The sequence below is a fragment of the Phascolarctos cinereus genome, unplaced genomic scaffold (genome assembly GCF_003287225.1).
Source record: "Phascolarctos cinereus isolate Bilbo 61053 unplaced genomic scaffold, phaCin_HiC Scaffold_9;HRSCAF=440, whole genome shotgun sequence".
Classification (NCBI taxonomy): domain Eukaryota; kingdom Metazoa; phylum Chordata; class Mammalia; order Diprotodontia; family Phascolarctidae; genus Phascolarctos; species Phascolarctos cinereus.
This window is the reverse complement of record NW_027556402.1, coordinates 19,572,081-19,590,573: the sequence shown is the minus strand read 5'-3', so window position 1 is coordinate 19,590,573 and position 18,493 is coordinate 19,572,081. Positions and strand designations below refer to the sequence as shown.

General features: G+C 38.8%; 1 protein-coding gene across 1 annotated transcript in view; it reads left to right on the top strand.

The window, feature by feature from the left end:
• Positions 1-8,120, top strand: part of LOC110209855 (N-acylethanolamine-hydrolyzing acid amidase-like) — a 21,247-nt gene extending 13,127 nt beyond the window's left edge. Inside the window, exons 7-10 of the mRNA XM_020988584.2 lie at positions 4,544-4,606; positions 5,143-5,209; positions 5,572-5,600; positions 7,254-8,120. Of these exons, the coding sequence (XP_020844243.1) occupies positions 4,544-4,606; positions 5,143-5,209; positions 5,572-5,600; positions 7,254-7,341 (247 nt within the window). The 3' untranslated portion in view covers positions 7,342-8,120. The remainder of the gene's footprint in view (positions 1-4,543; positions 4,607-5,142; positions 5,210-5,571; positions 5,601-7,253) is intronic.
• Positions 8,121-18,493: the final 10,373 nt, after the last annotated feature.

Below are 18,493 nucleotides of genomic sequence, written 5' to 3'. Positions count from 1 at the left end.
ATGGAGTGGATGAATAAAACAGCATCTGGAGAGTTGAGGTGGTGGAGGCTATGTCTAGATCCAATTCACAGACCCTTTCTTCCTCATCCCCCCAGTTCCATCTCTGGAATAGGCAAGCTGCCCTCTGTTTACTTATCGAAACAGTCACTTCCTGTTTCCCTTCTGACTGGGGGAGAGGAAGAGGAATGGAGTGGGGGACAGAATTTGTTAACTGCAGCCAAAGCAGTTGGCATTTGGAAGCTCTCTTTCTTTAATTGCTCATTCTACCTTACTATGTTGTTTGAAGCTTTTATTAAAGTTAGACCAGGCAGTGTGGTTAAGTAGACTGAGACCTGGTGTCAGAGCCAACTAGATCACAGATTTCAAGTCCTGTCTCTGACACATACTGACTGTGTGAGCCTGGGGAAGCAATTTAACCTTTTTGACCACTCTTTAAAGCCATAAATTGCTAAAGAAGGGGACTAGAGGGAGTTTCCTTACTCAAGAATTCCCTATGCCAAAGAAATCACCGGTGTAGTCCCTATTCTGACTAAAACTCTATAGCCATCTGCCTACGGAGGTAGGGAGAGGGACTGGGAAAAGACAGCCCAATAAGGGTTTCTGTTGATACCTCTGCCTTCAATGGACTGTTGTCGTTATTGTCATTGGGTTGTTTCAGTCGTGTTCAACTCTTCATGATCCCATATGGGGATTTTCTTGGCAAAGATACTGGAGCATTTTGCCATTTTCTTCTCCAGCTCATTTTACAGATGAGGAAACGGAGGCAAACAGGGTGAAATGACTTGCCCAGGCTCACACTGCTAGCAAGTGTCTGAGGCTGGATTTGAACTCGAGAAGATGAAGTCTTCCTAATTCCAAGCTCAGTGCTCTATCCACTGTGCCTAGATGCTCTTCAGTGGGCTATTGACGAAGATAAAAACATTATTCCCATTTCTAAGATCTTCATTTTCTCATTAAGACTGAATAATTCTTAGTAATACTTTTGAGATTCCTCCTTGGCAGTATTGTTTGTGCCTGAATCACCAGAATTGGGCAGTAGTTATTTGACTGACCAGTTTTGAGAAGGTGTTTGTCATGTCTTGGATACATGCACCAGGGAGAGAGCAGACCTTTGCTGCTAATGCTGAGTGCCTAAAAAGCTACTTCAATAACCTTCCACTAGGATTATCAGCCACCATCACTTGTTTCTGCTTCCTCTGAAATCCAGCAAACGACTCCTTATCTTATGGCACCTTACACCACATCTTCCTTCTTTGAGGGAGAAGCGGTTTCCTTGTCAGAGGACCTTACTCCGTCCTATTTGGGAAGAGCCTCAAATTGATGACTTTGCCCCACATGCTTAATGGTTCTTCTCCCCTTTTTTTCACTGTGCATATTTCATCCTGGTGACCTGCTGCCATAGGTCAGGATTCCATTCCTGCTCTGCAGGTCACTTGTCTCATTTGTTTTGACATCAATGTCTTCCATCTTTAGCAGAAATAACATTACCTGCTCAGTGATATTCGCGATCGGTTGGAAAGCACTCCAATGTGGTGGGGAATCGGCAATTTGAAAGGCGAACTCAGAGTCCCGGAAAGGAATAACGGCCCTCAGACTTAAGCCAGCCCACTTAGCTCCTTCGTGACAGGTGACTTTGGAGGAGCTTGGAAAATAGGAATACCTGGTTGGAGAAATCCAATAGACCATCCCAGTTCTGAAGGGCTCAGATACCAATTGATACGTGTTCCTGATGTCTAGTAAGGAAGAAGACTGATGCGGAGCTGGAAGGAGCCAGCCCGACCACAATCAGCATTCTGAGTATACAGAGGAGCCCGCATTCATCACGGGAGTCTGCATTTATCAGGGTAGCCTGAGGGAGCGCACCTGCTGGGGAATGAGTTGTCTGTTTTGCTCTTGGCTGGGAGCCACCCAGAACCCAGCTTTTCAGGTTTCTTGTCCTCCTCAAGCTTCGGAAGGTGGAGCGAGCAGGGAGACTAGAGGAGAGTCAGGGACTGGGGAAGATGGGATGTGTGCTTGCAGGTGAATGGCACACCTTCTTATGTCACTTTGATTAAATGATTTGTAAAAATAAAACCCTTAGCAAAGCAGATGTGTGACTGGTGAGCGGACGAAAGGGTAGGTGGCTGAAGGCTAGAGCTGAGTAATTGGGCTGGTGGAGGTGTCCACACACAGAAACACTCCTAGACCTAGAAGTAAGAGCCGAGTCCCAACCTCCCGAAGGGCTGAGCTGAGGAAGGGAGGGTTATTGTTGTTTGGCGTTCACTCTCAAAGTGGACCATGACATCAGAAAGATGGTGCCGGGACTTGCAAATGAATTGGATTTAAGTGAGGCAGGGCTGTGCGAGGTCACTAACCTCACTTTCTCCTCCAGAGCCATCTGGGTCCAGTGGTAAAATATAGATCAGGGTGACTGGAGATGGTCCCACAAGCAAGGGAGGGAGGGGCGAAGGGAAGGAAGGAAAAGTGCGTTTCTTAAGCACCTACTATATGCCAGGAGCTCTGGCAAGAACTTTACAAATATCTCATTTAATCCTCACAACAACCATGGAGGCTGGTGTTGTTATTAGCCACATTTTATAGTTGAGGAAACTGATGTGGGCAGAAGTTAAGTGACTTGCCCAAGGTCACACAGCTAAGTAAGTATCTGAGGTTGGATTTGAACTCAGATCTGACTCCAGGCTCAGCACTCTATCTACTCTACCACCTAAGGCATGAGCTGGCAACCACCTGTCCTAATGTCTGGACAGGAGAGGAATACACAGATTGACCTGGTAGATACAACACTCTCTGCTGTTCGATGGTGTTTATTACATTTTTTAAAAGGAATATACTTCTTTCTGATGAACTAGAGAATGAAGAGGCACTTCCTGTGTCCATCTCGGAGAGAAACCAGCCTGTGTCACGTGTATAGATAATAGCTACTTTCAATTTGGTAGACATTTTTAAAGCACCTACTATGTGCAGATCATTGTGCTATTTACTGAGGTTACAGAGAGAGAGGGAGAAAAATCTTTGTGGACCTCAAAGAGCTTCCATTTCCCTGTAGGGATGGGTGGAAATGTAATATGTATTCAGATAAGTAAATACAAAATAATTTTAGTAAGGGAAAGGCACTACCAACTTTGGGGATCATGAGAGACTTCCTAAAGAAGATATAGTCATCCTTTCCATATCACAGGAGGTGGAAAGGGGGTGGTTAGAGGTGCGGTGCCCCGTGATCTGGAAAATTCCTACAAAAGCTTTTGGCCCTTCCTTCACACCAGAAAAGTCTGAATTTTTTCATTTTCTTTTATGGGGTGTTTACAGTATTAAAAGATACAATATATTGATATTGTACAATACTATACATATGTTTTATGCATTTCTGAGTTTCTAAACTTTTTCTGTGTCATCTGCAGCTTCTGCAAGACTCCCCCAAGATTCCCATTTAATTTCTTACACTGACCTGCCATGTACTGAAACCACAATGGGGAAAGTCGCAATGCAGAAGGGAGAACTGTAGTACCTTAGTAGATGGTTGAAGGAGGCTAGGGATTCTTAGAAGCAGCAGTGGGTAGGAGGTGCCTCCCAGACAAGGGAGTTGACTGGTTGCTGTCCATTCTCAAAGAGGACTGAAATGACATCACTCTATTGGGGTCAAGGTACAACGTGTCCGACTGTGGTTGATCAGACTGATATGAGCTTGGAAGACTCTACCACAGGTTGAGCACAAATAGTCCACATGAACATTTGGAGTGGAGATGTCTAAATTTGCACAAGGGGAACAGCCCATGCAAAGGTAGGAAGGTAGGAGATTGAATTTTATCGATGGGGATTGAAAAGGGAATTTCTGAATACGTAACCCAGGTTTCCAGTCAACCCTGAAGTGTTTTGCACAATTTCCTAATTGGAGACAATGATGACTTCATGATATTTATGCCATCTCCTTTTTCTAGATTTTTTTTATTCCTCCAAATGAATTTTGTTATTTTGCCCAGTTCTATAAAGTGACCTGGGGCAGCCAGGTGGTGCAGTGGATAGAGTTCTAGGCCTGGAGTCAAGAAGACTCATCTTTGTGAGTTCCAGTCTGGTCTCAGACACTTACTCAGACACCGGGGCAAGTCATTTAACCCTATTTGCCTCAGTTCCTCATCTGTAAAATGAGCTACAGAAGGAAATAGCAAACTACTCCAATATCTCTGCCAAGAAAACCCCAAATGGGGTCAAGGAGAGTTGGACATGACTGAAAAATTATGTAAACTGAAGTCACTACATCTTGAAATTAATTTAGGTGATATTATCATTTTTATCATATCTGTATTGGTCAATCATGACAATAAATATTGAATATATTACTGTTTGTTTTCAATTCATTTCTGTGAAGAGTATTTTAAAGTGGTATTTCTATAAGTCCTGAGTGTGTCTTTACAGCCATTTTTTTTGCTAATTTTGTCAGTTTTGAATGAAATTTATTTTTCATTTCCTCCTAGTTTTTGTTAGTGCTGTGTAGAAATACTGATAATTGCCCGTGATAACTCAGGTTGTTTTATATTTTGTATTTTAGGTGGTTCCTAGTACAGACAAATTGTGACCACTGGATCCCATGTCCTCCCCGTGATCACCGAAGGTGTGCTTCTGTGACGCTTTTGATGTGGTTTTGGTTTTTTTTGTTTTTTTGGTTAAAACAATGTTCTCCTCTCTCAGATCCCTGGGGTGGTTCATGGTGTCAGGTAAGAAAATCCTCCAGGGTTATGTATCTATTTTCCTTTGATAATGACTTAACCAACTTAAAAATGACATAGAAATGTCCCCCTGAGTGCCTCAGGAGCATTGTCTTGGTGGGTTTGCTGACAGTGGTTGTAAAGAATTTGTGGGCAGTATTCCTTGGAAGTTGGATAATACTTTGTGTTATATCAAACATCTCCCATGTACATTTTTTGTCTTTATGATGTTAGACCATCCATCTAGGGACACTTTATATTTCTCCATTATTATTTATCACTAATAATTCTAGGCCTATTTAGAAAACTCATTTTGGACTCAGTGTCTGTCTATTACAATGAATGGGGAAAATTAACTGGCATTACAGTTGTGATTTAGAACTTGTAATGGTATCTCAGGGATTTCTAAAATGCTAGCTGACTTCTATTGGTTTCCCCCCAGAACACCTGCCATAAAGGCTATGAATGAAACTGGCCAGGCAAATATCAACTTGGATAAACTTTATGAGGTAAGTGGTACTTTGTTTCCATTGAAATGCTCAGCTTTTGCACAAACTATTTGGGATGTTTTGAAAGAGATAGAAATTAATTACAAGAATTGGAAAGAATTTGCAGACCAAATGTGATTCTAAGAGAGGGGCAAATGAAATCGTTAGGTTGGGATTTTTGAGTTTCCTTTTTAAGAAAAATGACTAAGATTTTCGGAGTTTCTTTTTGTATCTTCAATCATAAAAAAAGACCCATCTATATTTCATTCTCTTCTATTCCTACTATTGAACATTTCTCTAAATTTTGTCAATTTGCCCATTGGTGTTTTGGAACTTTTTTTTAATAATTTAAGTAATGGGACATATTTTTATTTTTAATGCAGATTTTGACCACATGTCCCATTCTGAATCAGTAAGTACCATATAATGGAAATACGTTTTGTGTGATTGCACATGTATCTGTTTGCTGCCTGAGGGAAGGGAGGGGGAAAGATGGGAGGGAGAGAATTTGAAACTCCAAATTTAAAAAAAAAATGAGTTAAAGTTAGAAATTGTTTTTTACATGTAATTTGGGAAAAAAAAAGAAAAAAATTAAAAAAGAAAATAAGTATCATACAAGTGAAACCAGTTTGTTTCTTCACCTCTAGGGTAGGGAACATACTCATCTTCTCCTAAGTGAGCACCAGAGATTTGCAGAAAAACAAACAATGAATCTGTGTTTGGTATCAGTGGACGTGACTTACATTTCAACAATTCAACAAGAATGTATTGAGTGTCTTCTTCGTGAAGGAAATGTGACATAGTAGATAGGGAGCCAGCTTACAAGTCACAAAGACTTGAATTCAAGTCTTGCCTTTGACACATATTGGCTGTTTCATCCTGGGCAAGTCACTGAAGCTCTTAGCACTTTAAGCCCCGCCTCAGTAGCAGGACTTACCTCATTTTGGAGTTCCACATACCAATGAAATCAAAGGTCCATTTAGAAATGGGCAAGGCAAGAGAGCTTCTAAGGGGACAGAGACAAATCTGAAACACGTCCTGCCCTGGGAGAACTTTCATTTTATTGGCAGATACATACACAGAGAAGTCAACATAAAAGATGGACAAAGAAAATTTGAAGTAATTTCTGGGGTGGGAAGGCACATTTTTTGTTCAGACCAAACTAAGTTCCTTGTTCCCACGGATGACCTTCTGTCCTCTGCTCCCTATGGGTGGAATACTTTCCTTCCTTCCCTCCACCTGTTGGGGTCACAAGCTTTCTTTAAGACCTTTCTCAGGTGCCACCTGAGTACAGGAGGTTTTTCCTCATCCCCTGTTCATTCCCCACCTCCACCTCAGGATAGGGGGCTTGGCTTGAGCCCACCAGTGCAGAGAGAGGAGACCTTGGCCCTACTCTCCCAACGTGTCCAGCGCATCTCTCCTCAGTCCTTTGCCCTTGGGTACTGCACGTCTGTCCTCTGACCCCCACCTATCACCAATCTTCTTCTGTCTGTGTCCAGACCCCATGTGTCTGCCCCCAGATGTGTTCTTCCTCCCTGTTCTGGCCAGGCCCCATGTGTTTCTCCTCCTGCTCTGTCCCCAGGTCCAACATGTCCTCGAACTATGTGCTGGCTTCCTCCCTCCATGGGCTCCCTCCTTCCATGGGCTCCCTCCCTCCATGGGGTCCTTCCCTCCCTCTTTCCCTCCCTTCTGAGGGCAGATACACAGTAAGTAAAAATTATTTTATGTAGAGAGAGGACTGTGGAATGGTCCCACTTATGTAAAGTGAGAACTGTCTATATATAAAAAACTTGCAAAGCACATGACAAATATGATCTCGTCTGATCTTTACAACCACCCTGGGAACTAGATGCTATTTTTATCTCCACTTTATAAATGAGGAAAACTGAGGCAAAGGTTAAGTGACCTGCCCAGATAGTAAGTGTCTGATGTGGGATTTGAACTCACATCTTTCTAACCCCAGCTCAGGTGCTCTATCCAATAAGTGCAATTGGTCTCTCTCTTTTCACTTGATCAAGGAAGATAATTTACGTCTATAACTCTACTTCTTTTTTTTTCTTTTCAGAAAAACAGTTTATACAACAGTAATGAGTGCAGCAGACCCAGACAAGTATGCAACTAGAATCAGAAATCCAACTGAAATATGTGAGTAAATGCAGGAAAGAATTCAGCCAAACTATGAAGATTTTGTTGGAAGAAGTATCAGCTGGTCCATTGACTTGGTTTTGCCCCTTCAAGGAGAGAACGTTGTAAAAGTAATGACCTTGTTTGTGGCGGCTTTCATTATTTTGTAATTGCTGAACAGTTGGATTTTGGTCATAAAAATAGGTCACAATCAGGATGTTAAGCTTCCCGCTCTTTGGGTATTATTAGGATAGAAAGCTGACCCTTGCAGATGATTAAGCGAGGGGAAATGCGTCTTTCTTGCCTCCCCTGTCTGGTTCTTCAAAATCTAGCTCAGCTTGAATTTTGGATAATCAAATATTAAAAAGTGTGTCTACGAAATATGTTGCTGCTTAACGAACCACAGAAAGGCTAACGACGATGGTGTTTGATCAAAGCGAATTAACTCCAAAAGTTCTTTTACTTTCCCTTTCCTAATAATGGAAATAAAATTTGTAATTTCAACAAAAATTGAGTCTCCAAAAGTGAATGAAGCAAATGGGACCCATCTTCTTTTTTGTGAAAGGATCTGTCTACAATAGAATTTTCATCTGGGTTTGATGAGAGTGTCACAGGTAAAGGACATAATGGGAGATGGAATGCAGTTGGGCAAAAAATAAGCAAGATTGGCCAACTTCTTCAACATTTATCCTTCTACCCCCTGTCCCAATGGGTTCACCTTGAAAAACAACTATTTTCATGATTATCACCATGGCCCAACACTACAAGTTTTTCTCTTGTGATTATGAAGAAATAATAATAATCATAATTGGCATTTCCTTAGTACATTAAGGCTTAGAAAACACAAATATATCATTTCATTTAAACTTTATAATAGTCTGGTGAGATAGGCACATCAGGAAATTGAGGCTCAAAAAGGTCCAGGGTCATGCAACTAATAAATCTCTGAAGCATGATTTGAACTCAGATCTTCCAGACTTCAGTTTCAGGGTTCAATCCATTATACCATGCTGCCTCTTCATTCCTTAGACTCCTCATCTCTAAAATGAGCTGGTGAAGAAGTAAATTGCTTTGGGAAGGTTATGATGGAAAGTGATGTACTTCAAGGAAAATTGGAAGCATGGAATCTGCCACTTATACCCTGGATAATCTTTTGTGTGTGTGTGTGTGTGTGTGAGGCAATCGGGGTTAAGTGACTTGCCCCAAGTCACACACAGCTACTAAGCGTTATGTGTCTGAGGCCGGCTTTGAACTCGGGTCCTCCTGACTCCAGGGCTGGTGTTCTATCCACTGCGCCACCTAGCTGCTCCCCATATGCAAAAACTCCTTTTATGGGCATTTTCTGTGTAATTGACCATTCTGATTGTTTCTATTTCTATTAATTTCATTAATTTTAAATTTAATTTAACAACAAATTTAAAATTAATGAAATTTAATTAATTTCTATTTATTTCAGAATTCTGTTGTAACTCAATCCACATTTTAAAATATCACTGGCATATACTAGGCTTGTTGACTACTGCTTTTGGAAAACAACTCATAACCCAATGATCATATCAACCAATATTAGCAGTAATAATAATGAAAGGAGCCATTTATGTAGCACTTAAAAGCTTAACAATATGTTGTTACACATATTGTCGATTCTACCACGCTTGAATAAAGATCGTTCATTGTAGCTTTCTTATTTTCATTTCATATATCAGAAGCTCAGAACAGTCCCTAAAGAACATTCCTTCATTATAGAAATTTCCATCGACTCAAATAAAAATGTTTGCCAAAAATTATAAAGCAGATATGTGAGAAGACACCCTTACCCCACTCCTCTGCAAGGGTGGGAGGCTTGAGGCTATGGAACCTTGCTTGTATTTTCAGAGAATTTCAATTTATTTGCTTTTGCTTGGGTTTTTCCTCTTCTTCCTTTTTTTCCTGAAAAAATATTATTTGCTATATAGGATAGCTCTCTGGAAGGGGGGATACTAGGAAAAATTCTGGTGAGGTTAAAAAAACCCCACAAGATATGAATAATTTATTTTCTAAAAAAAGAAATATTTGCTGAATTGGTTTTGTCAAATTGAACCCCTAAAGGATGATACCAGGAAGCTATTTGGCTCCTTTGATAAATTTGTGAATGTCCCATGTATCCCCAATACTCCAGCTAGGTCTGGGATCTGATCAATGTCGGTACTTCAATATTGATACAGATTACACCTCATCCATATCTGCCCATCCTCTTTCATTTCCTCCCACAAGTTGATCACAGGGTAGCCACTCAATATGCTAGGAATATGCTTGCATTTTCCTTTGAATATCAAGGCAGAGAAACATTTGTTGGCAAGGTTTTTCCTTCTTATATCCATGCACACAATTTTCTACACACACACACACACCACACACACACACACACACACACACACACACACACACACACACAACACAAGCACAGATAAACACAGAGCTGATGGACTTTTGCAGAGCATCAGCCAAAATGCTTATTAAGTTCGCTAAACTTCACAACAAGCTTGTTGCTATTCCCAATTTGGTCACTAGATGTCGCCAGAGACCGTTCTATATACACAGAAACAGACAAGTAGACACAGGTCTGTGATAGGTCTCCTAAGAAATTTTTTTTTAAACTATAATTTGGTTGCCCCCTTTTTCCTCAACTACGAAGATGAGATGCCTTACCCTTTAATGGAAATCATCCTTCCTGATTTAATATCAAGAGTTCCCTTGAGGAAGGAATTCTTTAAGGTTCAAGCGCCCAGAAGTCCTCTCAGAGAAAGTAAATTCTCTTAGGTTTAAGACTTCCCAGAAAGAGGGATAATCCCTATATATAATCCCTATTGCCATAAACCAAGAACCCCTTTGAAGAAGGAAAGATTTCTCAAAGGGTTTGAGGCCCTCTTCAGCATAAACTAAGAACACTTCTTGAAGAAGGAAATCTTCAAAGATTTAAGTAACATAGGGGCATTGTCCGGGCTTTACATGGCCAATTATTTCCAAATTATCACATTGAACACAAAACAATACCCCAAGGCAACTGAACAAAATTGCAGCTTCCTCAACAATGCAGGGAAGGGCTTACCTTTAGCTCAGAAAATATTGGGGCTGAGAGGGAGAGTCAAGTTTCTACTTGTACTCCTTCATGGAAAAGCCCCAGTGAGTGCCGTTGGGGTTTGTCCATGGGGGGCTATTTCAGAGACTACTGTCCCCCCTCCATCCCTTCATGGGTCACTCATTTTTACCTTTGAAAATTAAGGCAAACTGAGAAACAAGGCTCTGGGCATGATCAATTTATTAATTAGGCTAGCAGTAACCAATAAGTTGGACTGTGTCAATGACCAAAGACCACGAGGAAGGGCTTAGGAGCCTTTCTGTAGTTTTAGGAAGTACAGGAAAACAAAGAACAGAAGTGGGTAGGTGGGGAAGATAATGCAATTGGTTAAAGGACCGTGGGGGTGGGGACAACATAATTGGTTTCATCAACGAAAGCAGGCTAGCATCCAGGTGGGGCTAGTAATGATCCCTCTCTGTTTGTAAGGGATGCTTGATTGATTTATGGGACTTATCTGTATCCTGTTAGTGGACCAGAGATAGCAGACTCCCTGGCTCCTAGGAGGGTTTGTTAGAAAATAAGACCTTCCTTAATTGTATAAGGACAGGCAAAGATTGACAATATGCCATGCAGTAATATACCAGGACAGCTTGTAGGCTTTTAAAGATAACTAACAGTTGCCCTGGAATTTTCCCAGGAGCTGAAGGTATGGGAGGTAACAGTTTTCCCTGTTAATTATAACTTTAAACTAACTCAGAGGGAAAGCTAAATTCCTGAGCTCAGCTTAAGGGGATAGAAAGGAATCAAAGTAGTATTCATTTAATTTTCTCAAATTGTCATTCAAAGAGCAATGACGAAGGGCTGAGGAGACATAAAAAGATTGTGATACTCTACAAGCATGTTACTATACAAGGGTGCACTCACCACAGCAACTGCAATGAACAGAATGCTAGACCTAATCAGGAAGATTTGGATGAAAATCTAGCCTGAGATGTGTAATTAGCTGTGTGAGCCTGGGCAAGTCACTAAGCCTCTGTTTGCCTCAGTTTCTTCACCTGTAAAATGTGAATTATAGTAGCACCCACTTCTCAGGGTTATTAAGGATAAAATGAGATATTTGTAAAACTCTTTGCAAACCTTAAAGTGACATATAAATGCTAGATGCTATTATTATTAATAGTGCTGGAATAAGAGTGAGGAAAACCTGAGTTTAAATCCAACCTCAGCCACTTACTAGCTGTATAGCCACAGACAAGCCACTAACCTCCCTGTGCCTTAGTTTCATCTGTAAAATGGGGACGACAATAGTCACATCTCTGAGGATTATTATGAGGACAAAATTGAATAATGTTTGTAAAGTGCTTTGTAAGCCATAAAGTGCTATATAAATACTAGCTATGATTATTATTCCAAATCTTCTCTTCTCTCTGCAAGCCTCCCATACCTCCTGTTTTCTCACTGTCTTAGCAGCAGATCTTCCCTCATTTTTTTCTAAAAAAAAATCATTTACCCTGCACTCCCTTTTCTTCCCTAATCTACATCTTAAAAACCCTTTACATCATCTCCCATTTTCTCTTTGTCTCTAGTCTCTGATGAAGTGGTGGCTCCTTTGACCAAAGCCAATCCCCACTAGCATTCTACCCCATCTTCAGTGGATTGACCTCAAACTCATTACAGCTCTCTAGTCTTCATTCTCTCTCCATTCTCTCCTCATTCCCTGGTGCCTACAAATGCCCAAGTCTTTCCCAGCCTTAAAAAGTCTTCATTTGACACTACAATCCCTTGAAGCCACTATCTTATATCTCTCCTTCCTTTCACAGCTAACCTCCTTGAGTAAGTTGTCTACACCAGGTGCCTCTAATTACTTTCCTTTCACTGTCTTCTAAACCCTCTGCAATCTGGCTTTAAACCTCATCATTCCATTGAAGCCACTCTTTCCAGAATTACCTGTAGTCTCTCAGATGTCAAATCCTATGACCTTTTCTCATTTCTCATCTTCTTGACCTCCTTGCACAGAATTTGGCAACCGTTAATTACCTTTTCCTCCTAGATACTTCTCTCCTTTGGATTTTTGTGATGCTGATATCTCTTGGTTCTCTGCCTTATCTGTATTGTCATCCATATCCTGCCCCTAACTGTGGGTGACCCAAAGCTCTATCTACTCCCTCTTTTTTCAGAATTTTAATTTTTTTTATTATGAATTTGACAAACATGAAAATTTCCCTATGCAAAGTACAGAAAAGAAGATTGAATACGAAACCATACAATTTATTAAAATATTTGAATTTACTGTTATTCCAAACTTAAGGAACATCTATAAAGAATATTTCCATATGCAAAGTTGTGCAGAAATAGATGATTACATATAATACCCAAATATCTATTACATACATCCTGCTTTTTAAAAAGTACAAATTCAATACACTTCTTTCTGAGCTCTCCTGCTTGCCTGTGTTTCTTTTGAATTTCCTTCTGTTCTCTTCTATACATTAAAAAAATGCTTCACTGACCCTCTTCTTTCTTTTCTTCTTTTTGGACAACATTTTCACTAACTTTCATCTCCTCTCCAAATCTCCCACCTCACATAAAGGAAAATACAGTTAATCTTATAGCAAATAACCATACAGCTTTAAAAATGTCTAACTCCCCAAATGGTAAATGATTGAAGGATATAAACAGGCAGTTTTCAGATGAAGAAATTAAAGCTATCTGTACTCATATAAAAATGCTCTAAATCAGTATTGATTAGAGAAATGCAATTCAAAACAACTCTGAGGTGCTACTTGATACCTATCAGACTGGCTAAAATGACAGAACAGGAAAATGATAAATGTTGGAGACAATGTGGGAAAATTGGAACACTAATGCATCATTGGTGGAGTTGTGAACTGATCCAACCTTTCTGGAGAGCAATTTGGAACTATACCCAAAGGGCTATGAAACTGTGCATACCCTTTGACCTAGCAATACCACTTCTAGGTCTGTATGCCAAAGAGATCATAAAAATGGGAAAAGGACCCACGTGTACAAAAATATTTATAGCACCTCTTTTTGAGGTGGCCCAGAATTGGAAGTTAAGGGGATGCCCATCATTTGAGGAATGACTGAACAAGTTGTGGTATATGCATGTAATGAACACTATTATGCTATAAGAAATGATGAGCAGGTGGACTTCAGAAAAACCTGGAAGGAATTACATGAACTGATGCTGAATGAAGTAACCAGAACCAGGAAAACATTGTACATAGTAACAGCCATATTGTGTGATGACTGACTTTGATAGACTTAGCTCTTCTCAGCAATACAATGATCTAAGACAATTCCAAAAGACTCATGCTGTCCACATCTGGAGAAAGAACTATGGAGTCTGAATGCAGATCAAAGTGTACTATTCTCTCTCTCTCTGTTTCTTCTTTCTTGTGGTTTTCCCTTTTGGTTCTAATTCTTCTTTACAACATGACTAATGTGGAAACGTGTTTAATATGATTGAACATATATAGTGTATATCAGACTGCATGCCGTCTTGGGGAGGGGGGAGGAGAAGAAGGGGGAGAAAATTTAGAACTCAAAATTTTATAGAAGTAAATGTCGAAAAATAAAACAAAAGAAAGAAATGAAGGAAAGAAGGAAGGAAAAACCTGGAAGGACTTACGTGAGCCAATGAAAAGTGAAATGTACTATGTACAAAGTAATAGCAATATTGTAATATGATCAGCTATAAATGACTTAGCTATTCTCACAATGCAGTGATCCAAGACAACTCTGAAGAACTTATGACAAAAAATGCTATCCATGCCCAGAGAAAGACCTGAAGGTGTCTGAATACAGATTGAAGCATACTTAAAATTTTTTTTCTTGAGGTTTCTTTGTTTTCTTTCTTTCTTATTTTGGTCTATGTTTTCTTTCACAACATAACTAATGTGGAAATATGTTTTACATGACTACACGTGTACAAGCTATAATGAATTGTTTGCCTTTTCAATGAGAGTGGTGGGGAAGGAAGGAAGAAGGGAGAGAATTTGGAACTCAAAGTTATAAAAACGAATGTTTAAAATTGTATTTACATGTAATTGGGGAAAAATAAAATACTAAGTAAATTTTTAAAAAGAAAAAAAGTCTAACAAATTTAATACGTAACATACGATTTAAGGCAGCAGGGACAAACCTAATGCCAACAGTCTCCCAAGTGTGGCCAGGTCCAGATTAAAATGGAATTAGGAAATATTTGACAAAATAAATAAAAATACCATGAAACATTAGTATACTGCAAGATGCATATTAGGGGAAATGGGGAAATGATTTATTGATTTTATTCCAATAAATATTAATTAGTTTAGTGTGATTACACAGGGATAGTGATTATTAGTATTATATTTGTCTGTCAATATACATTTAGTCAGTCTAGTCAACTAATATTAGTACAGGAATTACATATTAACACATATTTTACATATATTATATTTAGGGATAATTAGATATTATTAGATAATTATTAGATAATTAGATAATTATTATAGGCCCCAAACTTTAAACTACAAGATTGTAAGTTCATTTGCTTAATCGCAGGAAGCTAGCTAGAGGACCTCCTTTCTTCCTGATGAGTAGGTAACTAGGCCCAGTGTGGCAAAGATGACCTAATGATATGGAATGTCCTCTGGCTATTTTTGATTGTCCTCCACCTTTATTGTCCCTTTGCTAGGGAAATGGGTCTATGGGCACTTGGCCAACAAGGCTAAGAGCACTTGACCAATGAGTGACCCTATCTTCACATTGCTAGAGCTGCTTACAACTCTCTTTTGTCCGACATGGGGCTAGAGAAAGACCATCAGCTTTGCCCATTTTTGGACAACCTCTACCAGTCACTGACTGTAAACATGAACTGAAGATTCTGGAGGGTCAAGATATAGGTCTATCAACCAATGAGACTGTATTTTACTTTACCTCTTCTGTATCATTTGGGTATCAAACACTATAAGACTAAAGTTCTGGAGATAGGAGGCATCTCAGATTATGAGGAAGATGTGAGATCCCATTCACTGAAGAGGGGATCCTGTCCTTTTAATAAATGGTTATTGGCTCGGAGCTCTACTTCGGTTGTTTTTATTGCAGATTGGACATTTTTATCTCACATCTGAGTTCTCTCTTTGTATCTTCTTCAAGGATATCCTTTATATGTGTATACATTCTTCCCATAGAATTTTTATATAAATGGGGACATAAGAATATAGGTTGTTTGCCAGTCACTTTATCTTGGTAATAATAAGATCTGAATTTTTTTCTGTATCTTTTATATCTTCCTTTCTATTAGATTCCTTAAGAATTGGTACCTCGGCACCCTCAAAGCTGTGTCACTTGTGTATACGTGCCTAGTGTATACTTGAGTCTATTTTAGCTACTCTTCCAATTTTTCTTTTTCAATGTCATTTCTACTTCCTCAGGTGATACGTCCAGGATGATGGGTCCAACATGTGGTGACTCCATTGGTTGGTGGTGAAAAGAGTTTGTTTTTTTAAAAAGTCTTCTAAATCTTGTGCATTTCTCATCTGCGCATTGTTTTCCTTCCAGTTACATTGCTTAATGTCTTGGGATGAGTTCTTGTCTTTGTTATATATATGCTGCTTTCTTTAAACTTATTTTTCCCTTGACTGCTTATGAAGCAAAGTCCCACACAGTTTTTGCTATCTTCCTCCACACAAGTTTATATTTTTCACCAATTTTTTTTCTTGGTTGCTGTTTCTGTTGGCTTGGCAAGAAGAGCAAGTCTTTACTGATTAGGATGATTTCTAGCTTTTTTTGTTTTTTTTTGTTATGCCCATTATGGCAATTGATTTACATCAGTTAAGCTTCTTTAGGCAATTATTATAATCAATGTTGATAATTGACTTTGTGCTCCATCATGACTCAAAATCATGTGATGATGGAATTAATTAGTAATCAAACATATATTAGGCACTTACAATGTGCCAGTCACTGTATTGACCTTGGAGATACAAAAACAAGATACAAATACAAAAACAATCCTTGACCTCAGGGAGCTTAAATTCTATAAGGGGAGACAGTATGTACATTTATAAGTGTGTACAAAATATATGCAAAATATATACAAGGTAATTTTGGTGAGGAGGGCAATGTCAGTTTGGTGAGAGATCAAGAAAGGCATCTTGTGCTGAACTTTTAAAAAAAATTTAACATTTTATTTTTTCCCCAATTACATGTAAAAACAATTTTAACATTATTTTGAATTTCAAATTCTTTCTCTCTTTCTCTTCCCTCAACCCCCATTGAGAAGGCAAACAATTTGATACAGGTTATATGTGTGTAGTCATGCAAAACATTTCCATGTTAATCATGTTGTGAAAGAAAACACAGACAGAAAAAAAACCCCAAGAGAAATAAAGTAAAGAAAAAGTATGCTTTGATCTATATTTAGACTCTATCAATTCTTTGGAGATGGATAGCATTTGTCATCATTAAGTCCTTCAGAACTGTCTTGGATCACTGTATTGTTGAGAATAGCTGAGTCATTCACAGTAGATCATCATGCAATATTGATATTACTGTATACAATGTTCTCCTGGTTCTGCTCATTTCACTTGGTGTTATTTCCTGTTAGTCTTTCCAGGTTTTTCTGAGAGCATTCTGCCCATCATTCTGTAGAGTACAATCATATTCCATCACAATCATATATGACAACTTGTTCAGCCATTCCCCAGTTGACAGACATCCCCTCAATTTCCAATTCTTTGCCACCACTAAAAGAGTTGCTATAAATATTTTTGTACATGTAGTTCTTTTCCTTTTATTTTAAATCTTTTTGAAATACAAATCTAGTAGTGGTATTGCTGGGTTAAAGGGTATGCATGGTTTTATAGCCCTTTGTCCATAGTTCCAAATTACTTTCCAGAATGGTTGGATCAATTCATAACTCCACCAACAGTGCATTAGTGTCTCAATTTTCCCAACATACCCTCCAACATTTGTCATTTTCCTTTTCTGTCCTATTAGCAAATCTAATAAGTATGAGTTAGTACCTCAGAATTGTTTTAATTTGGATTTTTCCAGTTAATAGTCAGAGCATTTTTTTTTTCATATGGTATAGATAGCTTTGATTATTTCATCTGAAAACTTTTAATTTTTTGATCATTTATCAGTTGGGAAATGGCTCTTTTTTTTATAAATTTGATTCTGTTCTCTATATGTTTCAGAAATGAGGTTTTTATCAGAGAAACTTGCTACAAATTTTTTTTTCAGTTATGATTATTAACTATGTATTTCCCTCCATCCTATTTCCCTCCTGTTTCCTGCTCTCTCCTTTCACTCTGTCCTTTCTCAGAAATGTTTTGCTTCTGATTTTTACCTTCCTTAATCCTCCTTCCCTTCCATCAGCCCCCTCCCTTCTCTTATCCTCTTCCCCTCCTACTTTTCTACATGATAAGATAGATTCCCTCTTTGAGCCAATTCTGATGACAGTACTTCCCCCATCTTCCCCTCCACTATAAAAGTTCTTTTATACCTCTTTTATGTCAGATAATTTACTCTTTTTTAAGTTATCTTTTCCCCTCCTCCCAGTGCATTCCTCTTTCTCACCCCTTAATTTTATTTTTTTTAGAAAATCATCCCATCATATTCAACTTACACCCATGCCCTCTATTTATGTATACTATGTTTCTAGAGTCTTCTGTGTATTTATTGTTTTACAGCAGAATGCTCAACACAGCTCATCATAACTGCCAAATAGTCAGCTGTGCAAAATATTATATATAGTGCTTAAGTTCAAGTGGGAGACATGATTTTTTAAAAATAAATACTTAAACACAAATTTATGCTTCTACAAAAGAGCATTTAAACTAGATAGCCTAAGTTGATCTGCCTCCTTGGACCCACAGTAACTGTTATTTCCCCAAAACCAATAGAATCAACATACTGAATCATCATCAGTTCCACTGTGTGAATAATGGATCACAATAAATGAATCCCTTTTTCCAAGAGCATTTCCTGGCTCCCCTATGAACATGATCTCACCTGGATAAAAATTTCTTGAAGGTCAATGGTCCAAAATGCTAAGTATGGTTGAGTATTCTACATGATCTATATTCACTGGTTCCTTTTTAGTTAGGATGTAC